The 25,590-nt window shown below is 44.5% G+C and overlaps 1 protein-coding gene across 3 annotated transcripts in view; it reads right to left on the bottom strand.

Moving 5' to 3' along the window:
• Window positions 1–19,708: 19,708 nt before the first annotated feature.
• Window positions 19,709–25,590, bottom strand: part of DYNC2H1 (dynein cytoplasmic 2 heavy chain 1) — a 499,560-nt gene continuing 493,678 nt past the window's right edge. For 2 of the 3 annotated variants that reach the window (XM_033947955.1, XM_033947954.1), the window contains one exon: window positions 21,193–21,351. In XM_033947955.1, coding sequence (XP_033803846.1) covers window positions 21,193–21,351 — 159 coding nt within the window. Of the gene's footprint in view, window positions 21,352–25,590 lie in introns of all 3 variants that reach the window. The other variant, XM_033947953.1, reaches the window with a different exon arrangement.

Below are 25,590 nucleotides of genomic sequence, written 5' to 3'. Positions count from 1 at the left end.
TTAGCTAGACCAGCTACTTTGTTGGTCTCAGTGGTTTTGTCACTTGATAAGAATTGGAAATTAAAATTATTCTTCAAGAATAGACATAAGGAATTTCTTGGTCAAAAAAATTCAGATGTTCCCAGATGTGACAAAAGAAACCCAGAGACGTAGAAAACAATTCTTGCTGCTTAAGCCTGGGATAATTGCAATGGGTGATGGTTTTCTTCTACGCTATCCATGTAAATGTGCTGTAAAACATAAGTCTTGTAATTCTATATTCTTCGAACCTTCGCAGTTATCAGGATTTTTTACGTCTTGAAGGGGAAATAGTAACAACAACCTAAAAGAAAAATGCTCTTGTAATCACTAACAGCTGACCGCTTTTTTTTTTGTAATAGGATGAAATTTCCATTTTTCCTTTATTGAATTGTATTCATTCAGAATCTTGGATCTCTTTAATTTGGGACTTTAATATTGATTAAGTGAATATTTTTTTTTCCTTTAACTTATTTCTTTTGTTGTGAATTGAATATCTTTCTCAATTTTCTGTACAAGAAGTGTATTTCTTGATAAAATGTTAAAACATAAATAAATAATACATTTTTTTTAAAAAAATTGCACCTGGTGAAGCCTTACTTGACATGGGCGCCAGTAGGCATCATAAAGTTAGGCTCTGGTATTTTAGGTCAGGGTTTACCTGGCCTAATTTACCAACACCCAAGTCGTTCCACGCTCAAACACCGTCCCTAATCATGCCCATTTTTCGGGTAGGCATGGGCAGGTGCCAGTAGGTGCCACATCAATATCTATGTGGAACTTAAATTAAGCATTTTTAATCTGGCTTTTTAGTGGTATTTTCAATTATCACACTATTTAAGCCAATGAAAAAGTTTTACGTTTCGCATGGAAATTGGCTAGCTGCCGCTGATCTAAGCGCCATTTATAGAATCAGGCCCTAAGTGTTCCCATGGTAATTTTTTCCAGCAGCTGTACGCTGGAGCTAACATTTAGCGCATGGCCATATATTCAACAAGTACCAAAAAGCCATTTTTGACGGCCACAGTAAAAATGGGCTTAGCACAAGGAAAGTCCTGCTTAAGGATGCCCGAAGCCCGTTTCTTTGCGCAGATTGGTAAAAGGGCTCCTTAAATATTTTGCTTGCCTTAAATCTGCCTTAGCAGCTGCTCACTTTTTAAGATTCTAAATCTAGGCACCCAACTCTAGTCAGTTTTCAAAAGAACCGATTTAGACTCCAAACTCTGAAAAAAATATGGCCTATGTGGTTTACAATGAAATAAAAATGCCAGAAGCGATAGCTGTTTCTGTGTTTGCTTTTGTAGGAGAAAGGTTAACTGTAGGCGACCATCGCCTTATGCCAACAACAACACTGCTAGACTTACAAAAATGTTAATTAATCAGCTCTTCTGGCACAGTTTAGGTTTTAGACGCTAATAAATTGCACTCAAATTGCTGATGCAGCCCGGAATTCATATCCCATCAAATCACAAACTTGTAATGATTTTTTTGGATGGCTTGTAATCGAGAAGAACTCTATCATAGTGCAGTATATCAAAGGATACTTTGCACGTTAGGCATCATTATCTTACACCTAAGGCCTCCAAGTTTCTTCTTTTTTTTATTATAATATCAAAGAGAAAGCAAGTCCTTGAAAAGCTTTAATGGCATTGAAAAGAAATAGCCTCTGGCAGAAACTGCTTTGAAATCCAGTGATAACACCAATGCACACTGCATAATAAAAGATTATACTGATGGTCTATCCTATACAATTGCTCGCAGTTCCAGGCAATAATAGATTAGAAAAAAAATGAAGGCGAGCAGGTTTTATGGTGACAGAAGCAAAGTCATAAAAAAAGGCAAGTCCTGGCTCTTGATCAAGGAGTTCTATTAAGCTAGAGTATTCGATCAGAACATCTTGTTTAATCTACTAATTTCCTGAAATCCTCTTGTGGCTCAGATGGAAAGTCAGAAATACCCGGCAGGGAAAAGGTTATCTTAATGAAGACCAACTTTTCCACCAGCTCTTGAGCCAACCATGAAAGATGAACAGGAAAGGAGAAGCTGTTCAACCTCAGTAAAGTCCAGCTAAACCCTATTGGGAACACTGGCTTTGACCTCCATGAGTTTTACAGGGTTTATGAAAATAAGAATAGCTATACCGGGTCAGACCAATGGTCCATCTAGCCCAGTATCCTGTTCTAATAGTGGCCAATCCAGGTCACATGTACCTCACAGAATCTCAAACAGCAGCAAGATTTTCCCATGTCTATCATAATGGCAGATTATGGACTTTTCCTCAGGGAACTTGTCCAAACATTTTTTTAAACCCAGATACAGTAACTGCTATTAACACATCCCCTGGCAATGATTTATAGTCTAACTATTCATTGAGGGGCTGATTCTATAAAGGGCACATAAAGTTAGGCCCCTATTTAACCTCCCCCCCCCCTTTTACAAAACCATAGCGTGGTTTTTAGCACTGGCCGCAGTGGTAACAGCTCCGACCCTCATAGGAATTCTATGAGCATCGGAGCTAATACCACTATGACCGGTGCTAAAAACCGCACTACGGTTTTATAAAAGGGGAAATTAATTGGCAAAATACCCTTAATAGCCTCAATAATTTTTTAAAAAATGTAATTGGGCAATAGATGCCCTCTCATTGCAGAGTTTTCTTTCAAATGAAGAGACTCGACTCATGCACATTTATATTATGTAGGTATTTAAACGACTCTATCATATTTCCCCTCTCCTGCCTTTCCTCCAAAGTAAAAGAACTGTCTTCTCATTCAAATTGGTAACCAAACTTCAGGATTGCAACCGTCACGTTTGAAAGTCACTCAGAGGTATAGAGTTCTTCAAGAAGAGAGTTGCGCCCTCTAGTGATGAACCAAAGTATATTTTTCAGTCGTTGCAACTTTATTAGTTCTGGTTACGCTCCAAGTTTGATTACAAAAGTAAATAAATAAATAAGTAAATAAATGTCTTTACAGTCTTTCAAACACTTGTATGAAAATACTTTGTTTTTTCATATCTTTACAAATCTTTTCAAATGAACATCGCTCTGTGAGAAAATTGAGAGCAGCTTGATAATTCAGTTTATAACAGGTTCGGGGTCTCTACGTGGCCCCGTTTCGATTCCTTCTTCAGGAGACCCTATTGTATGTAAATTGAAAAACCTTTTCAATGCTGATAGAATGCTTCAAGTTTGCGATGTGGTAACATCGTCAAAAGAACGCTGTCGGTGCTGTGAATTTAAACTGTCAGAGAAAACATAGCATCAGCTGTCTGGTTTAAAAGACAGTGTTCTTTTGACGATGTTACCACATCGCAAACTTGAAGCATTCTATCAGCATTGAAAAGGCTTTTCAATTTACATACAATAGGGTCTCCTGAAGAAGGAATCGAAACGGGGCCACGTAGAGACCCCGAACCTGTTATAAACTGAATTATCAAGCTGCTCTCAATTTTCTCACAGAGCGATGTTCATTTGAAAAGATTTGTAAAGATATGAAAAAACAAAGTATTTTCATACAAGTGTTTGAAAGACTGTAAAGACATTTATTTACTTATTTATTTATTTACTTTTGTAATCAAACTTGGAGCGTAACCAGAACTAATAAAGTTGCAACGACTGAAAAATATACTTTGGTTCATCACTAGAGGGCGCAACTCTCTTCTTGAAGAACTCTATACCTCTGAGTGACTTTCAAACGTGACGGTTGCAATCCTGAAGTTTGGTTACCAATTTGAATGAGAAGACAGTTCTTTTATTTGAACTCTAATATTTTTCTGACTTCCACTAATATTTAACTATTAGTACCCCAGTGACATTATAAAGAAATTATATTTCCTCCAAAGTATACAGATTGAGATATTTAAGTCTGTCCCAATATGCCTTATCACGAAGACCACACACCATTTTAGTAGCCTTCCTCTGGACTGACTCCATCCTTTTTATATCTTTTTGAAGGTGCGGCCTCCAGAATTGTACAAAATATTCTAAATGAGGTCTCACCAAAGTCTTATACAGAGGCATCAATACCTCCTTTTTCATACTGGCCATACCTCTCTCTATGCAACCTAGCATCCTTCTAGCTTTTGCCGTCAACTTTTCAACCTTTTTGGCCACCTTAAGATCATCACACACAATCAAAACTAGGCCCGCTCTTCTGTTGTGTACATAAGTTCTTCACTCCCTAAACTGTACCGTTCCCTCTGGTTTTTGCAAGACCTTGAATTTCTTAGCATTAAATTTTAGCTGCCAAATTTCAGGCCATTCTTAAAACTTCGCGTGTCTACTCTATTGCAGATTTTGGTATCATCCACACAGAGGCAAATCTTACCTGACAACCCTTCAGCAATATAGTTTATGAAAATGTTAAAAAGAACAGACCCAAGAACAGAACTTTGAGGCACACCACTGGTAACATCCCTTTCCTCAGAGCAATCTCCATTGATCACTACCCTCTTTACCTTCCACTCAACGAGTTCCTGACCCAACCTGTCACTTTGGGACCCATCTGGGACATCCGTGTGGAACACTGTCAAAGGCTTTGCTAAAATTTAAATACACTACATCTAGCGCATATCCTATATCAAATTTTCTGGTCACCCAGTCAAAGAAATTGATCAGACTTGTCTGACAAGACCTACCTCTAGTGAATCCATGTTGCCTCTGGCCTTTAATCCACAGGATTCCAGAAATTTGACCATTCTCTGTTTTAAAAGTGTTTTCATTAATTTGCTTAACACAGAAATCAGACTTACCAGCCTGTAATTCCCTACTTCTTCCTTACTTCCACTTTTGTGGAGAGGGATCATATCCGCCCTTCTCCAGTCTTCCAGTACCACTCCCAACTCTAGAGACTCATTGAAAAGGTCAGTCAGAGGAGCTACCAGAACTTCTCTAAGTTCCTTCAGCACCCTCGGATGTACATTTTTTACTGCGTTTCAAGGCATCTATTGGCGCCTAAAAAAATCAGCACTGGAATCACACCTACATAGGCGCTTTAGGCTGCCTATGCCACTATGGACATGACTAACGCCTAAAGTAGCTTTAGGCAGCCAAAGTACCTACATAGGCATGATTCACTGCAAAGAAAACCCTGGCCTACATTTCCTGCACCTATCTTTTACAAAGCTATACGTTTGCCATCATCCATTTGGGGCCAAGTGAATAATCTACTGGAAAATCCGGTGGCATTATCATTTGACACTGTGTTATTTAGTACTTCCATGAGAGCTGAGTCAAATCTCTTCTAATAATAATACATTTTTGCTCATCATGACAGGGGTTGCCATACAGCAAATTATGAAAAGCTGGAAAAATTGGGATCGGCTGATTTATAATTTTTGGTGGAATTCGTTATGCTAAATCTTTAAAATGGAGCAGGCAATAGCTATACAGCAGGGGCCATTTTAAGAAATTTAGGGATGTTTGGGAGCCATTAACAAAATATTGTACAGAATGAATGTTACTTTTTTACCTTTGTTCATACACGTCCAGGGTAGGGAGGGGGGAGAGGGAATATTTTCTGATTTCTTATGCTTAAGAACAATTGTTGGGTGTAAGGGAGGGGGGATATTTGATATAAGTTATACTTTGATGATATATTAAGTGATGTTAAAGTATAAAATGATTGTATCTTATGTTACACTTATCCAAAGTTTTAAAAATGAATAAAGACTAAACCCCCCCAAAAAAACATTATTTGGAAATTTGAAAGCATGTAAGTGAAGTCTTGATTATGTAGAACCAGTTGTATATTAATTATAAAGTTACTAGATGAACGGTAGTTTGACATTCTCGGTTTCTGCATAAGCTCACTACGTTGGAATTCGTTGATTAGGTTGATCAGTCTTCTTCCTAGATTTGCTTATTTTCAAAATAATGGATACTTGTCAAACTTTAGCAAAATATTTTTCATTTTAACTGCAGTTCATTGTAGAAGGATTTTAATCTTTTGGTCTCTTTCAAACCCAGCTCATATTCAACTGCACAATTACCGTATTTTGTACTGTTCTTCGATGCTGATTGAAACGAAGACTTCAGTAAGTTTTCAGAGGGTAAGTGCGTTTATTAAAAATACTATTGCAGTTGGCTAATTTTCATTCACAGAAGAGAAGTTAGAGGTCAAATATACATGCTGGTTAAACTCCTTTCCATCCTGAGAGCTGTCTCTTCAGAATTGAGCTGAAACATATTGATAGAGCAGTGGGGTGGCTGTCAGTTCTGTACTATATGTGATTTACTTGTTGTTAATGCAGAACATGGACACCATTGGGAGAAAATGGTCTTGTGGGAGTAGAGTACAATATTTGTAAAAAATCATTCTTGAAGATGCCAGACATAATGTTCATAGACGCAAGTCTAATTTTGAAAAAATGACTTTAAAATAAAAGTTGCTTCTATCTTTAACTGTGTTAACACATCCTTATAGCATCAATCTCCCAGGAAGTAGAGGGGCCAGTCTTTGCAGTTTGCTTTGGGACAAAGATTACGCACACAGTTTATCTGTGGGCTATGCATTGATTCTCAAATGAAAATGCATAGTTACTCTCTTTGTAAAACTTAGGTGTAAAAAATGGATGATAGCTTGTACCTCCTTTGATTGAGGCTAGAAGTTTGCTTGAAAAGAACATGCTCAGATTTCAAAATACAATCCACACATGACTTTTTTTAGAACAAACATAAATGCACTTCTGGTAACACCCCCCTCAATGTAGTTAAAAGTACGTGCATTGTGGTGGGATGGTAGGCAGACAAAATGCATTTTACTCACAGAAATTGCTGTGAAAACCAACCTTCTCATATTTATGTCAGGTAAACAATTTGCCTTATCATTACATTAGGTATGAGCACGCATCCCTTCAAAGTCAGACAAGGTTGTTTTCTGAATCCATCTGCGTTATCTTTACTTGGGATGCTTTGAAGGTTATGTTATCTCTCATTATATCAAGCAAAAGGAAATTGCACACACTACTCTTGAAAATTAGCTTTCAGAGTTTCACAGGCCTCTTCTTCAGATGTTTCTGTAGTAGTTAAAGGGCAGGTAGATTTTATAACCAAAGAAACAGATTTAACATATTTACCAAACTTTCTAATGTTTTACTAACTCAACATGTTTCTGAGAATGGCAGTTAACAGACAGATGTTATTGTGCTATGTGGGTGGGGAGGGAAGAAGACGAATGTCAACGGACTGAGAGGAAACACTTACATATATGAATTTGCAGAGAATAGAGTGCATGGATACCATTAGGAAGTAGGCGGGAAAGGATAAAATGTCAAGAGAGGTCAGAAAGAACAAAGAATGAGAGAACTTAAATACAATTGATAAGATTCTTTAAGTGGAAATGGTTTACTAAGATTTTAAAAAATTAAAACCCGTCAGTCTTAGACTGATCCACTGATTGACAGATCTTGTCAACAATATTGCTTGTTAAGCCCTCTTTTACTAAGCCAAGGCAGAGGTTTCTACTGCGGCCTGGAGTGCTAAATGTTCCAACTCTGCTCCAAGGAATTCTATGAGTGTCAGAGCAGCATCGGAGCATTTAGCGCTCCAGGCCCTGGTAGAAACCTCTACCGCGGCTTAGTAAAAAGGGGGTGGGTATGTGAACTCAAGCCTATTCTTGAATCCCATAGCCCTTTGCACAGACTGCATTCAAACAAAACATTAGGTAGATACAAAGCTACAGTATGAACATTTAGGTACAAGGTACTGATGTTTCTTCATCAGTAAGTAAATACAATTTTTTCCCCCAAATCTGATTAACATATATATATCCGTTTCCTTTAGAAAAAAAAACAGGGAACAAAACTTCAGTGCTGGAAGTCAGAAAATTATGTGGAATACATATGAATGAAACTGACTTCAATAAATTAAATGCCTACAGTGGGTGATCAACAAGATTTTAGGTATGCTCAGAGATATGGAACTCCAAAAGGAAGGGGGGAAACCCCTCTCTCAGTATGAGTTTACCGTCCAGTCATTGCGAACTTCATAATGTTAGATCACTCTCTGAGACAATATGCATATTAGTTCCCATGTTTATGTGGCTCTAATATCCAAATTGTTGCAGGCTTTGGATCTGCCTTCGGAGGTGCTGCTCTGAAAGCTGCCCGTTTAAAAATAAACTAAAGAGTTAGCGATGGGATTCTCCACCCTAGCTAAATGACACGTGATGCTTCCACAGTAAAGCTATACTTCAGGCAAAGAAACAACACCAAGTAAAGTTAGCAAGAGAGTCTGTTAATGGAGTTTTCAAAAACCATATTGTCTGAATAAAACACTCTGCTGTGCCTTAGTTTGAGGCCCCATATGTGAAGGGCAGAAATGATAAGAAAAAACTCTACATAGGTTATATATCTGGCCATCACTCTGGCCAAACCTCTAGACACCAGGAGCCTTTGAACATAAGAAACGCCTTCACCGGATCAGACCCTAGGTCCATCTAGTCCGGCGACCCAAACACGCGGAGGCCAATGCTAGGTGCTCCCTGATGGAGACCTTGATTACCCGTATCCCTCAATGTGATTTGCAAGAAGGTATGCATCCAACTTGCGTTTGAATCCCAAAATGGTAGCCTCCGTCATAACCTCCTCCGGGAGAGCATATGAAGTATATGTATAAGCTATTACCCCATATGTATCTATAAAAATATCAATCTCACATCAGTGTTCCCTCTAAGGATTGATGAGGTGTGTGCAAAAAAAAATATGCATGAGCGACAAATTACATACTCCACAAATTTATGAGCAGGCGCAGAGGACGCATTTTTAAACAAATGTAGTTTATCCTTGTACTCCTTATGTAATTTTAATCATCTATGGATATGTTTGTATGTTTATTGTTCAAATGGTTTTATTTATTTCCCAAAATTTATTTTTGTTATACACATTGAAAATATTTGATATTGCGTTTAAATCAAAATCTCAATAAACTTGAAACTTGAAACGAGTGCCCATGAGATTGTGGGAGGGTTAAATACTCAAAACTTAGAAGAATAACAATTTACTTAAAGTTTTTGCTTCGCCAGCTTTCTGGTATCTTTACATAATGCAGTGGTGTACCTAGCATATGTAACACCCGGGGCCCATCATTTTTTGGCACCCCCCCCCCCATCTGTACGAAAAACGTGATTTTTAGTAACAAGCCACACGTCACACATGAGTACCTAGGAAAAGGCAGCATCTTACATATTGCAGTGAACAGTACATCAATACACCCATTGTAAAACTAAACAAGCCAGACCAGCACAGATCAATCCTACACCGTCAATCCTAACAGAAAACCATGTCTTTCGAACACACAGAACACAGAAAACACCTTCGCCTAGTAAGGAATATGTAATCACAAACTAACCCCTCCCTCTTTTACAAAACTGTAGTGTGGATTTTAGCTACGGAGGTAACAGCTCTGATGCTCATAAAATTCTGAGCATCAGAGCTGCTACCACCAAGGCTGGTGCTAAAAACGCTTCACAGTTTTGTAAAAGGGGGGATAAAATAAAAATACATAGACAAAGGTTAAATTGAACCAGCAAGAAGCTGGACTCTGCATACAATGCTTCACAGAAACAGTGACACATGTCTCCTAAAGCAATAAATAAATAGAAATTTTTTTCTACCTTTGTCTTCTGTGGTTTCTCCTTTCCTCATCTTCTTGTAACTCTCTTCCTTCCATCCACTGTCTGCCGTCTCTCTTCCCCTATATGGCATCTTCTCTCCTTCTATGCCCCTTCCAGAAACTGTATGCCTCCCCCTTCCATCTCTCCTTTCACCCCATTGGTCTGGCATCTCTCTCCTCGCCTTCCCTCTCCCACACCTCTCCTCATAGTCTGGTATCTCCCCTTCCCTGATTCTCTGGCATCTCTCTCCTTTCCTTTTCTTCCATCTTTCGCTCCCCCTCCATGCTCTCACATCTCCCCCTTCCTTTTCCCTTAGACTGGCATACCTTCCTCCTACGCTCCAAGCCCTGGCATCTCCTTTAATTCCCTCCCTCATCTTCCTTCTCCCTCCAGCTGGGTACCGCAACACTCTTCCCTGCAGCTCTGCACTTCCCCACAATTGCCATGCTTCGGTTCCTCTTCTTCCTTCCTTCCTCCCCCCCCCCCCCCGCGGGACCCTGCGGCACCATCAACTCTTACTCCCTCTAATGTCGGCCCTGCAGCTCCAGACTTCCTCGCACCTTCTCCCCTCCCCCTTTGGATCGCTATTATTTTAAATGTTATAGCCGCGGAGCTGTATCCATCAGTGGAGATGTCTAACCTCGGCATGCCCCGGAACTCTTACTGCAGCAGCCGCCCGTCTAGGCAGGAACAGGAAGTCACTGTTGCAGTAAGAGTTCCGGGGCAGGCCGAGGTTAGACATCTCCACTGATGGATACAGCTCCGCGGCTATAACATTTAAAATAATAGCGATCCAAAGGGGGAGGGGAGAAGGTGCGAGGAAGTCTGGAGCTGCAGGGCCGACATTAGAGGGAGTAAGAGTTGATGGTGCCGCAGGGTCCCGCGGGGGGGGGGGGGAGGAAGGAAGGAAGAAGAGGAACCGAAGCATGGCAATTGTGGGGAAGTGCAATCCCCCCAATGCGTCCCCTTACCTTACCTCCCCTTACCTTTGCGACGCGTGTGTGCGCTGTGAAGAGAAACTAGTGCGCTGCGATGTAATATTTTGTGCGCCAGCGCAGGCCAGCGCAGCTTAGCGGGAACACTCACTGTTAAAAACAATATGGGCAGGCCAGAAGGCAAGACCATTAAATGAATGTAAGAAATTCTCCCAAACTACCAAGTCATCCTTTATGGTCCTATTAATCCTGATAAAGTGATGGCCCTTAGACACTCTCGCAGTTGCTAGGACCAACTGATGGATAAAACTCAGCCCTTCAAATTGACTCTGCAGATAAAGTTAGCAGATCCATAAAAGTTTGAAACTGCCACAGTTTTACTTTCATGGCCATTTGGAATGTGTCTAGCTGCTCACTCAGTTTTGCATGTTTAGCCCCTGGTAGTTTAGACATGCTACTTCTTTCCATCCAGATCTATACCTAGGAATGTTATAGAAGAAAGTGGACTCTGTCTTTTCTGGTGCCAGGGGTATGCCTAAATGTTTTGCCAGATTCTGAAAAGTGGACAGAAAGTATGAATAATCATTATTATCATTTCAATAAAGAGAAAGTCATCTAGCTAATGTATGTTACTGCCTCTTCTCATCATCTGCTCTGTCACCAATTCCTTCTTTGTTTTGGTTTAACTTAACCACACCCACCCTGTATATCTTTTGTGTGCTTTCATAATAATATAAATCACCATTTTGAGCCAATCAGGGTCTTAGGTCCCTCCCAATGCATCCAAAGATGTATTGAGAGGGGGAAGGGCCATCATTCTCAACACGTGGCCCTATAGGCAAGAGGAGTGGGCTTCCCGTCTGCCAATTTTGCAATGGAAGGTAGGGGGTGTCAGGTTACGTGTGTGGGGTGTTGCATGATGTTGGGTGATGTGTGTTGCGGGGTGACAGAAATGTTGTGTGATGTCGGGGGAAGAGGTGTATGTAGGGCTCTGCAGCTCAGCTGATTCTGCCAGGGGGAAACCCCATCAGCTGAGCCAGCAGGAATCTACGAAACCAGCTCAGCTGATGGGGATTCCTTTGCCTCGATCAGACAAGTTAATTGGGTATATCTACAAAACTTGCTTTTGTGCATTTTTCAGGGGGATGTTTTTATTTTTGAAAATGGCCAAAACACGATAGATGTCCTAAGGACCAAAACTTATACTCTGCCTCAATGGCAACGAATTTGGGCTTGGAGGATGAGATGTACGGTGTCTGTATCTATGAGACAATCTTGGTTTTTCTTATTACATAGAGCTTTTTGGACCCCTGTTCGATTACATAAATTAGATAGTTTCAAGTCTAATAGATGCTGGCACTGTCATCTCGAAGCTGGGACGATGGATCATTTATTATACTATTGTCCCTTGATACTGCAGTTTTGGAGGTCTATTTGGGATCAAGTAAATAATTTATTAAAGAATCCAGTGGCTTTATCGTATGATACTATTTTATTTGGTACACTTATGAAAGCTAAAAGTCAATTATCTGTGAGAAATAATAAGCTTTTTGTAATGACAAGGGTTGCCATGCAACCCATTTTAAAAAACTGGAAAAACTGGGATAGGTTGAGCTACACATTCTGGTGGGAATCTCTTTGTTATACCTTTAAAATGGAGCGTTACATAGCCATACAATGGGGACGTTCCAAGAGTTTTCTGGATGTATGGGAGCCATTGGCTAAATTTTGTAAGGAGGAATAAATGAGTTTTATTTTATAGACATGTAAACATACACATCCAGGGAGGGTGAGGAAATGGAATGGGAACTTGATTTAGGGATTTCATGAATAGTTTTATTAGGGTTTTATTTTACTTGTATATCAGGTGGGAGGGTGGGGATAATATAATTGTACGTTGAAGTCTAAGTTCCATTGTGCTTGTTTTTAAGTATCCATATTTGTGAATCATTTGCTGCACAATTGCAGTTGAAAAATACCTACCTAGGTCATTTTAAAAATGAAAGATAAGACGTCTGGCAGCTTTGAAAATGGGCATTTTTTTCTCTTAGGTTTGTGGACATCCTGCCCAAAACGTCCAACCTCAGACTTATACGTCCTATTGAAAATGTCCCTAAAAATGCCCTAATGTGTTGTTTTGACACTAAGGGGTCCTTTTACTAAGGTGCGCTAATGCATCTTAGCGCACGCTAAATGCTAGTGCGTGGCAACACGTCCATAGGATATAATGTACGCATTAGCACGCGTTAGCGTTTAGCAAACGATAATATTTAGCGCGCGCTAAGACGCACTAGCGCGCCTTAGTAAAAGGACCCCTAAGGCACAACAAAAACAATCTTGAGATCTTTTCCTTGTTTAAATAACATCTTTTTAATGGTGTTCTAATTAGTTCATTAACATACTTCTCCATAGTTAAAGTTGAATCTTGGGAGTGATACAAGGTGTTAATTGGTTAAAAAAATGAAAAAAAAAAAAAAACCCACCACTTCCTTGTCTTGTTTAGTTTCCTCCTCTCAGTTTTTGTGCCTTTTCAACTCCTGAGAAAAGCACAGTTACTTACCGTAACAGGTGCTATCCAGGGACAGCAGGCATATATTCTCACATGTGGGTGACGTCATCTACGGAGCCCCAGCGCGGACAGCTTTTCAAGCAAACTTGATTGAAGTTTCAAGTTTGCTACACTGCACCACGCATGTGCATGCCTTCTTGCCCACTAGAGGGCGCATCCCCACCTCGTGGTCCTCAGTTCCATAACCAGCAAAGAAGCCATCCCCGGGGAGGAGGGCGGGTTGTGAGAATATATGCCTGCTGTCCCTGGATAACACCTGTTACGGTAAGTAACTGTGCTTTATCCCAGGACAAGCAGGCATGATATTCTCACATGTGGGTGACCTCCAAGCCAACCAAAAAAGGGCAGGTGGGAGGATGGCAATTTAGGAAAACAGATTACGTAACACCGACTGGCCAAACCGGCCGTCGCTTCTGGACAAAGTGTCCAGACAGTAGTGGGAGGTGAACGTATGAACCGAAGACCAATTGGCAGCTTTACATATGTCCTCCACAGGAGTAGACCTGAGGAAAGCAACAGAAGCTGCCATCGCCCTGACCTTATGCCCCGTGACTCGACCATGGAGCGTGAGACCAGCCTGAGCGTAGCAAAAAGAAATACAAGCAGCTAGCCAGTTGGACAAAGTGCGCTTGGAAACAGGATGTCCCAGCCGATTAGGATCAAAGGACAAAAATAATTGAGGAACCTTCCGATGAGACTTGGTACGTTGGAGATAAAAAGCCAACGCCTTCTTACAGTCCAGCGTGTGAAGCGCCGCCTCACCGGGATGAGCGTGGGGCTTCGGGAAAAACACCGGAAGGACAATAGACTGATTGAGGTGGAAATCAGACACAACCTTAGGTAGAAATTTTGGATGGGTGCGCAGAACCACCTTATCATGATGGAACACAGTAAAGGGCGGGTCCGCAACCAAAGCCTGAAGCTCACTAATTCGGCGAGCAGACGTGAGTGCAAGTAAAAAGACCACCTTCCAAGTGAGAAACATAGGAAGAGACTTGTCAATTGGCTCAAAGGGAGGTTTCATCAGCTGAGCCAAAACCACATTCAGATCCCAAACTACAGGAGGAGGTTTCAGAGGAGGATTAACATTAACTAAACCCCTCATGAAACGAACCACCAGAGGATGAAGAGAGAGAGAACGTCCCTCTAGATGCCGATGGAAAGCAGCAATAGCACTGAGATGTACCCGGATGGAAGTCGTCTTCAGCCCAGACTTGGACAAATGCAACAAATATTCCAGAACCGAGGACACCGGAACCAAACTCGGATCCAGATGGTGCGAGGTACACCAGGATGAAAATCTGGTCCACTTCTGGGAATAACAAAGCCGAGTCGAGGCCTTACGCGAGGCTTCCAACACCTCCCTGACCGCCGAAGTCAGGGGGAAAGGAACCAAGCCGTCAGATGTAATGACTGAAGATTGGGATGCAACAGCGAACCCTGACTCTGAGACAGCAGAGAGGGAAACACAGGCAGAAGTAGAGGCTCCCTGGTACTGAGTTGAAGAAGCAGGGAGAACCAGTGCTGACGAGGCCAACGAGGCGCAATGAGAATCATAGTGGCTCTGGATGACTTGAGGTGAACCAACGTCCTCAAGATCAGAGGAAAAGGAGGAAACGCATAAAGGAATCTCTCTCCCCAGTCGAGAAGGAAGGCATCCGCCTCGAGACGGTCCTGGGAGTAAATCCGGGAACAATAGAGGGGCAGTTTGCGAGTCTCGGGGGAAGCAAAGAGATCCACCTGAGGAGTCCCCCAGCGGTCGAAAACCCCGCGTAGGACTTGGGAGTTTAGCGACCACTCGTGTGGCTGGAGAAGACGACTGAGTCTGTCTGCGAGACAATTCTTTTCTCCCTGAATGTAGACCGCCCGCAGGAAGATGTTCTGGGAGGTCGCCCATTCCCAAAGTCGCAAGGCTTCCCGGCACAGGGACCAAGAGCCCGTTCCCCCTTGTTTGTTTACATAATACATTGCCACTTGGTTGTCCGTCCGTACCAGGACTACCTGATTTCGCAGCAGATGACAGAACGCTCGAGCTGCCAGGAAAATGGCGCGAAGCTCCAACACATTGATGTGACAAAGACGGTCCTCCGCCGACCATAGAGCTTGAGTTCGCAGACCGTCGAGGTGAGCCCCCCACGCGTACTCCGAAGAGTCCGTGGTCAGGACCTTGCGATGTGGAGGGACGAGAAAGAGCAAACCCCCGGAAAGATTGGAAGAGTTAGTCCACCAATGGAGCGATCGTCTCAAGGAAGGAGTCACCGTTACAGGACGGGAGAGCGGGTCCCGATCCTGACGCCACTGTGAGGCCAAGGTCCACTGAGGGAGTCTCAGATGTAATCGGGCAAACGGTGTGACATGAACTGTCGAGGCCATGTGGCCGAGTAGAATCATCAGCCTGTGTGCAGAAACGGAGCGCTGCCGCAAAATCTGACGGGCCAGGCAAAGCAGAGCCTCCAGTCTCGACGAGGGAAGGAACGCACGAAGGCGAACCGTGTCCAGCACGGCCCCGATAAACTGAAGGGATTGAGCCGGGCACAGCTGCGATTTGGGAAAATTTACCTCGAACCCCAAACGCTGAAGAAAAATGATAGTCTGTCGGGTCGCTGAGATAACCCCCTCCCGGGATGAAGCCTTGATCAGCCAATCGTCCAGGTAGGGGAAGACCTGCAGCCCCTGAGATCTCAGGGCAGCCGCGACCACCACCATACACTTCGTGAAGACCCGAGGAGACGAGGCCAGCCCGAAGGGAAGGACGCGATATTGGAGGTGCAACTCCCCCACCTGGAACCGTAAGAACTGGCGGAAGGCGGGATGCACCGGAACATGCGTATATGCTTCCTTTAGGTCCAGGGAGCACATCCAGTCCCCCGAGTCTAGCAGAGGGTACAGGACTGGAAGGGATAACATTCGGAACCTCTCCCGGACAAGGAACTTGTTGAGCCTCCGGAGGTCCAGAATGGGGCGTAAGTCCCCTGTCTTTTTCGGGACCAAAAAGTACCGGGAGTAAAACCCCCGTCCTCTTTGGTTCGGGGGCACCGGCTCCACCGCCCGAAGGCTCAACAATGACTTGGCTTCCGACAGGAGAAGAGGAAGCTGGTCTCGACAGCCAAGAGAAGCCCCCGGCGGATGTTCCGGCGGCCTGGCTAAAAGTTTAGCGAGTACCCCTCAGAGATGATCCGGAGCACCCAAGCGTCCGACGTGATCTCGGCCCAGGCTGGAAGAAAGGCCTGCAATCGGCCCCCGATAGGAAGGGGGTCCTTTGACAGTGCGGAGGGGGCCCGCCCCCAACCGCGCATCACGTCAAAAAGACGGAGCGGGTTTAGACGCTCCCTGCGCCTGAGGCTTTGGTTGGGACGCTCTGCCCTGCTGCTGGGGACGCCGGGGCGGAGGCCTGGAGAAAGCCGGCGTCGACTTCTGCGGGTACCGCCGCGGAGGAGGTCTAAACGGCTTCTGCGGCGGGGCCCGGGGTTTAGGACGGACCAATGAGGCGATAGAGCGCTCATGTTCAGACAAGCGTTTGGTCGCCGCCTCCAAGGACTCATCGAACAACTCGGAGCCAACACAGGGAAGGTTGGCCAGATGTTCCTGCAAGTTCGGGTCCATATCCAACGCACGAAGCCACGCGAGACGGCGAATCGCCACCGCAAAGGCGGATATGCGTGAGGCCAACTCAAAAGCATCGTAGACTGCGTGAAAGAGGTAGAGGCGCAGCTGGGATAGATTGGCCATAAAGGCGCCAAAATCCTCCTTATGGGAATCAGGCATGACTCCATAATACCTGGGCAACGCCTTGACCATCTGCCTCAAATAGGAGGAGAAGGTGAATATGTAATTAAGGACCCTGGCGGCCATCAAGGAGTTAGAATAGAGGCGACGACCAAACTTGTCCAGGGTCCGCCCCTCCCGCCCGGGGGGGGGGGGGGTCGCAGCCGAGACCCGAGAAGGCTGGGACTTTTTCAACGCCGATTCCACCAGCAACGACTGGTGAGACAACTGCGCCTTATCGAAGCCCTTGCAGGGGACTGTGCGGTACTTCGACTCCATCTTAGACGGAACAGCTGTGACTGTAAGAGGGGAGTCCAAGTTCCTCAGGAAGGTCTGGTGTAGAACCTTGTTGAGGCAGTCGGGGGGTCTCTCTGGGAGGAGAGGGCAAATCCTGCTCCTCCAAAAATTCCTTCGAATATTGAGACCCTGACGCCAGATCAAGGTCCAAGGCTCTTCCCAAATCAAGGACAAATCTGGAAAAGGAAGAGGGCTTCGAAGGAGGCGAGGGAGAACGAGAAGCCTTCGTCGCCAAGAAGGAAGGGGAAGCCTCACGGGAATAACGAGGCTCCCTCCCCGTGCCCGAACCCGAACCCCAAGAGGCCGCACCAAGCGACCTCGACGGGGTCGGGGACCGGCCACGCCCCGAGGAACCCCTGCGGGAAGTCCCCGGGGTATGAGGGATCGAGGCACGCCCCCTCCGTCTCGGCGAAGAGTCCCTCGAGTACTCAACCTCGGAGGAACGGAGAAGCCTCGGATTATCGAGGCAAAGCTCGGAGACCCGAAGGGTCTCGGCTCCGGTCGTCGAGGAGCGACCGCGTCGTCGAGGAGAAACCCGTTGACGTTTGGGCTTCCTCGACCGACGCTTTGCCCGAGGCCGACCCGAGGGCGAGGAGCCCCGGGAGGACCTCGACGAGGTCAAAGAGGAAGAGATCCTCCGAACCCTCTGCCCCTTGTCCCGAGGCCGCACGGTCCGCTCAGGCTGGTCAGCCGAAGTCGAGGGCAAGGCCGGGGTCAAGGCCGGAGCCGTCCCGGGGGCCGAAGTCGAGGGTACCGAGACCGAGGCCGCCGACGCCGGGGCCACCGAAGGCGGCTGGAGGTGCGCGAGGGCACCGGACAGCTCCGAGGTAATAAGCGCATGGAGTAAGTCCTGAAAGGCCGGTACCGCCATCATGGCAGGTAAATCCGAGGCCGGCGGTTGCTCCCTCGAGGGCGACCTCGGTCTCGAGTATTCCCGCGGGGCACCCGACTTCAACGCTCGGGGTGGGGCCGAGGACGACCCACCCGCCCCCGTCGATGATCCAGAGGATGGCTTCTTCGAGACTGGAAGAGAAGAAGGAAGTGGGGACTTACCCTTCATCGACTTCGGGGTCGAAGAGACCGGCTTCGACGAAGCGGGCTGTCGGGGCGAGGTCGAGGGAGACGAGGCCGAGGTCAAGGCCGGGGCCGAAGCCGAGGCCGACGTCGAGGCCTTCCCCGCCCCGGTGTCCACCGCAAAGAGCTCCGCCATCCGAGCGCGACGGCGACGGAGGGCCTTGTTTTGAAAAGTAGAGCACCGAGTACAAGAATCCGTCGGGTGCTCAGGGCCCAGACAAAGCAAGCACCACCGGTGAGGATCGGTAATTGAAAGGAGACGATCGCACCGGGTGCACTTTTTAAAACCCGTCAAGGGACGGGACATGGACACGAAATCCGGCCGGGAACAAACGAGGTCCCGCGGCCGCGGCTACCGGGAGCCCCCGGAGCCGACGGAAGAATATAAAAGATATTTTTTTTTTTTTTTTGACGAAACTCGATACACAATAAAAGAAAAAACCAAAATAAGCACAGCGACCGAGAAAAAACCCCTCAGCCGCGGTGTCAGAAGGCTAAACACGAAGAGCACAATTTCCACAGGGCTTCTGGCTCCGCGGAAAAGACTGAACTGAGGACCACGAGGTGGGGATGCGCCCTCTAGTGGGCAAGAAGGCATGCACATGCGTGGTGCAGTGTAGCAAACTTGAAACTTCAATCAAGTTTGCTTGAAAAGCTGTCCGCGCTGGGGCTCCGTAGATGACGTCACCCACATGTGAGAATATCATGCCTGCTTGTCCTGGGATAACATAAAGTACATGTTTGGGGAAAGCACTACCTGCAGTGTGAAAACACCAATAAACACTGATCTTTTGAGTTCTCAAGAAACTCCTTAATTAACTTTACAAACAAACAAACAAAATCAGTTTCATTTATAATTTTTCATACTGAGAAATAGAAGCCTTAGTTATAATTTTAAACTCCCCTTTCCATTCCAGTGGCTATTGTCTTCTTGGCATGATAGAAAAAGAGAGGAAAAGAGAAAGAGACCATTTAAAATAATACAGAAAGACATTACCTAGGGAAGCAGCCAAGATTATTAATTCAAAATAGCACAAGAAATTGGTGAACTACGTTTTTATTATGTTACATTGGAATAACAAATTATTAAGAGCAGAAAATAATACAATTACAAATCTGAAAATAGATATAACACACAAACCTCATATTTGGTTTTTATGTTTAACTTATAAAGACTTTGGTCCAATACACATTAATTAAAAATAACATTAATAAACTGTATAATTTGCATTCTTATACAACATAAGACAATTTAAAATATTCTGTTAGTTTTAATGTTTTCAAATTTAGGGGCCCTTTTACTAAAGAGCGGTAAAACGTGGCCTTAATACCCCTTTATGCAGGTCTTTCCTGCATTTTTACTCCTGGAGTAGAATGACCAAATTTTCTATATATTTTTTTTTTTTTTAATTAATCGTCCTGTACTATTTTTTCCATTAAAATGTGAACCCATACCACCACCTATTATGTAGGCAGTAAGGGCCAGATTCTGTAAACAGCACCCACATCTGGCAGTGGCTACACAAATGTTGCTGTTCACGTATCAATCACACATAGGCGTCATGAACAGAATCACAGCTTCAATGGTACGTAAAGTAAAGACAACCTCTTTACATACTATTGAAAATGTAAGGGGTCGGCTGGATGACCTGGGATGACCTTTTTGTCTAGCCTCTCCATCTGGGGGCATTTGGGGCCCTCGGCCTCTATGTATTACTGGTGGTTCGGGTGACGTTCTTCTACTGCCTGTATGTACCAGGTATTTCCTCGTTTCCGCTTGCTGGGTGGGGCTGGCTTCCCTTTAGGTTTCTCTTTGATGCTCTGCTATACCTATGCCATTCATGTACCTATATGTGGAGAGTGTATTTTCTTGTGTATATACTGCCTCTTTGTATTTGCACTTTTGATATTATTGTTGTTCCTGTTATCCGGTTGTACCCTTTCTAATAAAAATAATTACAACCCCCCCCCAATAAAAAAAACCAGAATCACAGCTTCAGAAATGGTTTTAAAGACCTACATTACCAGTGCCTAGGTTTAACGGAGAATCATAGCTAACTAATATAAGCCACGTCCCTAATTACACCTACTTTGAACTCAGGCACTTTGCATAGACATGACTCTGATACCTACTTTCAAGGGCGTCTCCCAGCGCCTCCTTTTTTTAAATGAGCTTTTAATCGGTTTTTAATGGCATGGTAGGGTGCTTATCGCCATCTAACTTACAGCACCATTTCTAGAATCTGGCCTAAGGGCTCACATGCTAAGAACATGTTAATGAGGTAGCGTGCAGCAATGTAGCCCACTCTCTGCCCCACCATGCCAAAATAAATTGTATTTTTTAGCATGCTAGTGCGCACACATTCCAAAATTATCACAGGATGCCTTAGCGCACCCCACAGTTTGCCATTTTTTTCTCTGCGGTGAGCATGAATTAGTGTTTACTGCAGCTTTGTAAAAAGGCCCCTTAGGACTCCTTTTACGAAGCCACGTTAGCAGCTTTATTGCACGTGACTTTTTATCACGCGCTAATCCCTGCGCTAGCTGAAAAACTACCGCCTGCTCAAGAAGAGGCGGTAGCGGCTATCGTGGTCGGCAGTTTAGCGCGCGCTATTACACGCGTTAAACCGCTAACGCGGCTTCGTAAAAGGAGTCCTTAATCTTTTGTTTACAATTAATAGCAGATTTTTTCTTTCTATACTTTAGCTTTACAGCAGAGACTCTGAATGCTTAAAAAATATTTATCCAAAGGGGAGAATTCATCAACGGGCACTAATAGCATTAGCACTAACAATCAGTATGCACCAAATGCTAAAGACATCCATTATATTCCTATGGACATCATGTGTTGTGTAGCACACGCTAACGCAGTAGCGCCTTTTGTTAAATTCCCCCCTAATATACTTACTGGGGGTTCATACTATTGATTTTTTAAAAACATAGCAGCTCCACATTGGATCCACTGGTCTTGGTTGCCTCCGCAAGGTACGTCAATGTTTGTCACCACACGATCCCTCTCGGCACTAGTATACACTGGCAAGGATATGCATTCCTCTGGGGAATAGGGGCCATTGGAATTCTGTTGACAAACATGCAGGACTTTATTATTTTAAGTGATCAATTGTTAAGTTGTTGCTAATGTTATGATGAAGTGGTGACACACTACATTATCAGAAGAATAAAAAACAGCAGATATTATAATACTGCATCAGAGAATACTGTATATACTCGAATATAAGTCGATCCGAATATAAGTCGAGATTCCAATTTTTCCCCCCAAAAAGGAGGAAAAATGGTTGACTCAAATATAAGATGGAGGCTTAATATTCAAGTGCCATGCCCTGCCAGGATCTGCACCCAGCCCCCTTCCCTACCAGGCTCTGAACCAAGCCCTCTTCCCTGCCAGGCTCTGAACACTGTCCCTCCTCCCTGCCAGGCTCTACTGTATACCTTGTCCCACCTTCCTTCCCTGTATCCTCTTCCCACTAAAAAGAGCCAACCTGATCAATGATGTCACAATGGCTTGATTGTCCCGTACTCCCCTCTGCCCTCCAACCCAAGCCAGCAGAATAACCCTTACCCTTAACTGAAACCACCTAGTGGTAGGCCAGGCCAGGAGGGATCTCTCCCGTTTCCTGCCCCGGCCGACACTAATAATTACCAACCTCCCTCATGTACCTGTTCCCTGGTGGACTAGCGGTTTATCCCTCCTACTGATTGTGAAGGTAGTAGCCAGCGGTGCACCCAGGCTGGCACACAGGAGCGAGCTTTTCCTGCTCTCAGCCGGCCCTGCACTGCTCCTTGATAGGCTGCAGCAAGAGCCGCAAGAACTAAAAATCCTGCGAGAACTGGCGGCAGCCTATCAAGGAGCGGTGCAGGACCTTTTTACATCTTTTTGAAGGTGTGGCCTCCGGAATTGTACACAATATTCTAAATGAGGTCTCACCATACAGAGGCATCAATACCTCCTTTTTCTTACTGGCCATACCTCTCCCTATGAAACCTAGCATCCTTCTAGTTTTGGCCATCACCTTTTCAATCTGTTTGGCCACCTTACGATCATCACCTACATCACACCCAAGTCCCGCTCTTCTGTCGTGACAAATTTCAGACCATTCTTCAAGCTTCGCCAGGTCTTTCTTCATGTTAGTCACACCTGGCTGAATAGTGGCTAGGACCTGCGTAAGTGGAGTCTGCTTATCTCTCCTCCTGTCTCCCCAAGCACATGTTCTGATCCCTTCTCTAGGCCCCTCCAAGCAACTCCAATCCCCTCTCTGGCTCCCCAAATACCTCTGATCCTCCTCTCACCTCCATACTACCCCTCCTGCCTCCCCCTATGAACTCCAGAAGGCTTCCTCGTGTCAACTTACTGGCAGGAATGAACTCCACTCTCTCCAACCTCATAATCATAAATGGCTGCCATGACCTTATATGGAAACACGAACCCTAGTGGTAGTAATACAAGACTATTGCTAGGGGCTCCATTTTGGAGATGGGGATAAACCTCTGATTTCATGATAATTTATAGGCAAGTGTACACAAGATCAGATCACGGAACTAGTAATGCAACTACTAAGAACATAAGAATATAAGAACATAAGAATTGCCGCTGCTGGGTCAGACCAGTGGTCCATCGTGCCCAGCAGTCTGCTCACGGGGTGGCCCTCTGGTCAAAGACCAGAGACTAGCCCTACCTGCATACATTCCGGTTCATCAGGAACTTGTTGAACTTGGTCTTGAATCCCTGGAGGGTGTTTTCCTCTATGACATACTCCGGAAGAGCGTTCCAGTTTTCTACCATTCTCTGGGTGAAGAAGAACTTCCTTACATTTGTACGGAATCTAACCGCTTTCAATTTTAGGGAGTGCCCTCTCGTTCTCCCTACCTTGGAGAGAGTGAACAACCTGTCCTTTTCCACTAAGACTATTCCCTTTAGTACTTTGAATATTTCAATCATATCCCATCTCAATCTCCTCTGTTCGAGGGAGAAGAGGCAGAGTTTCTCTAATCTTTCGCTGTATGGCACTCCTCCAGCCCCTTAACCATCTTAGTCGCTCTTCTCTGGACCCTTTTGAGTAGTACTGTGTCCTTCTTCATGTACGGCGACCAGTGCTGGACGCAGTACTCCAGGTGAGGGCGCATCATGGTCCGGTACAGCAGCATGATAACCTTCTCCGATCTGTTTGTGATCCCCTTCTTTATCATTCCTAGCATTCTGTTCACCCTTTTTGCCGCCGCCGCACATTGCACGGATGGCTTCATTGACTTGTCAATCAGAACTCCCGAGTCTCTTTCCTGGGAGGTCTCTCCAAGTACCGCCCCGGACATCCTGTATTCGTGCATGAGATTTTTGTTACCGACATGCATCACTTTACACTTATCCACATTGAACCTCATCTGCCATGTCGATGCCCATTCCTCGAGCCTGATTATGTCACGTTGCAGATCTTCACAATCTCCCTGTGTCTTCACTACTCTGAACAATTTCGTATCGTCCACAAATTTAATCACCTCACTTGTCGTACCTATGTCCAGATCGTTTATAAAGATGTTGAAGACATGGCACCTGTATTTAATAGGTCTTGATGCAGGAAAAGCTAGTTAGTGTATACTCAGGTACATGGTATGGACAGAGACCTGCTGATCAAATCCAAATGAGTCTATGCTCTTGATAAATGCAGTCACACTTCTATCAGTGAGACTATCCAAGTGCAAATTAAAGTCTCCTGAAATAACTAACCTTTCAAAAACCAATGGAAACAATGCTGCACAGGTAGCCAGATTAAGTGGGTCACTGGTCAAACCATCTGATAGACAATAAAATTTAAAAAAGCAACCAACTTACAACAGATAACAAAATGCCCTCATCTTGCTCTGAAAAATTTAGAAGCACCGGTGCTAAATGTGGACAACTTTAAAAAGCAAAACTACATATACACATGCTTACTTAATCTTGGCTGATGAATAAAATCTTAGGAAGAGTGAGCAATATGATTCAAAATAAATAGTGAAGCCTCTGAAAGCCATGATTTAGTATAAGATAAACATCCCTTAATAAATTATTTTATCATTTCAAACAATTCTGCACAAACGTTCTACTAACTTCTCTGCCTAGGGGGCACCATTTCAGAGCTATCATTTGGGTGCCCATAACTTTTGACGTCGTTGTTTGGGCACCCATGACTTTTGGGCGCGGCTGAGTTCTGCATTGGCCAAAATAGCTCGGCCACCCTGACCACAGTCATCACTTACCTCACCTTGCACCTGACTCAAAGTCTCTGGTTGGCAAGCCCTGGTTTTTCTTCTGCCTCCAGCTGCTCAGAGTGCACCCTTATCTGGGCTACCGCTTACTCCAGCACTGAAAAAGAGCTTCCATTCCTGGTGTTCCACTACTTCTTTCTCTTAGCGCAGGTGGCAGTAAATGGAAGAACAGTGAAGTTGACATCCTTCTAACTCGAAACATGTGGAAGCCTGGCTCTTCTCCTAAGGCTGTGGGCTGGTCTTGGCACTTTGCTACATTTAGGCCAATATTTCACCCTTCATGATTCTCAGTGCTAAAGGCAGGTTGGTGTTTCTTCACCACTGATATGGGGCAAAGCATCGGAGGAGGAGCATCAGTGATGGCAGTCAAGCATCCAGGCAGAGCTGATCCTTGGTGCTGGAGGCAGAGCGGGCCTTCTGTGCCAACAGTTAAAAACCAGGGCAGTGCAGCCAGAGCAGCCCTTGCTGCAGAGCAGACGGCAGATGCTGGTAGAGTAAATTGCTATGGTGAAAGTGTGATTCAGTACAAAGTGCTCAGTATCCAAACCACTAGAAGTAGCCTGAGCAGGACTTTTAGATTCTGCAGTCTGGGTGCCCTAAAGCCCAGCATCAAAGTGTACCAAAATTGCAGTGCCTAGTCCTGCTTCAGTCTGCCTATCCCATGGTTGTGCTAGTATTTTAATATAAACAAACAGGCGCCTAGGTGCCATCTTATAAAATTATTCTCTATCTGTCTGTTCCACAATATTAATATATACCATCACTTGTTTTTTGTGATCTTTGGAACAGACATTGTTTGCTTCACTATTCTCATTATGTTACATATCTGAATGTGGTCTTTCTAATCATGTCTGAGTTATTAAATAGATAAAGTGTTCACTTCTAATAATATTCTTATGCAAATAAATTCCAGTCCTCATTTATAAGTATAAAGTGTGTAGAACTGTGAAATTACAATGGAATTACCTTCTTTATATAAAGAATCAGCACATAATGAGTGTATGCTTGTATAGCGTTAACATGTAAAATAAACAACTATGGTGTTTCAAAATATTAG

Source organism: Geotrypetes seraphini, chromosome 6, assembly GCF_902459505.1.
Source record: "Geotrypetes seraphini chromosome 6, aGeoSer1.1, whole genome shotgun sequence".
NCBI lineage: Eukaryota > Metazoa > Chordata > Amphibia > Gymnophiona > Dermophiidae > Geotrypetes > Geotrypetes seraphini.
Note: the sequence above shows the minus strand (reverse complement) of the source record. Positions and strands in the feature narration are given on the sequence as shown.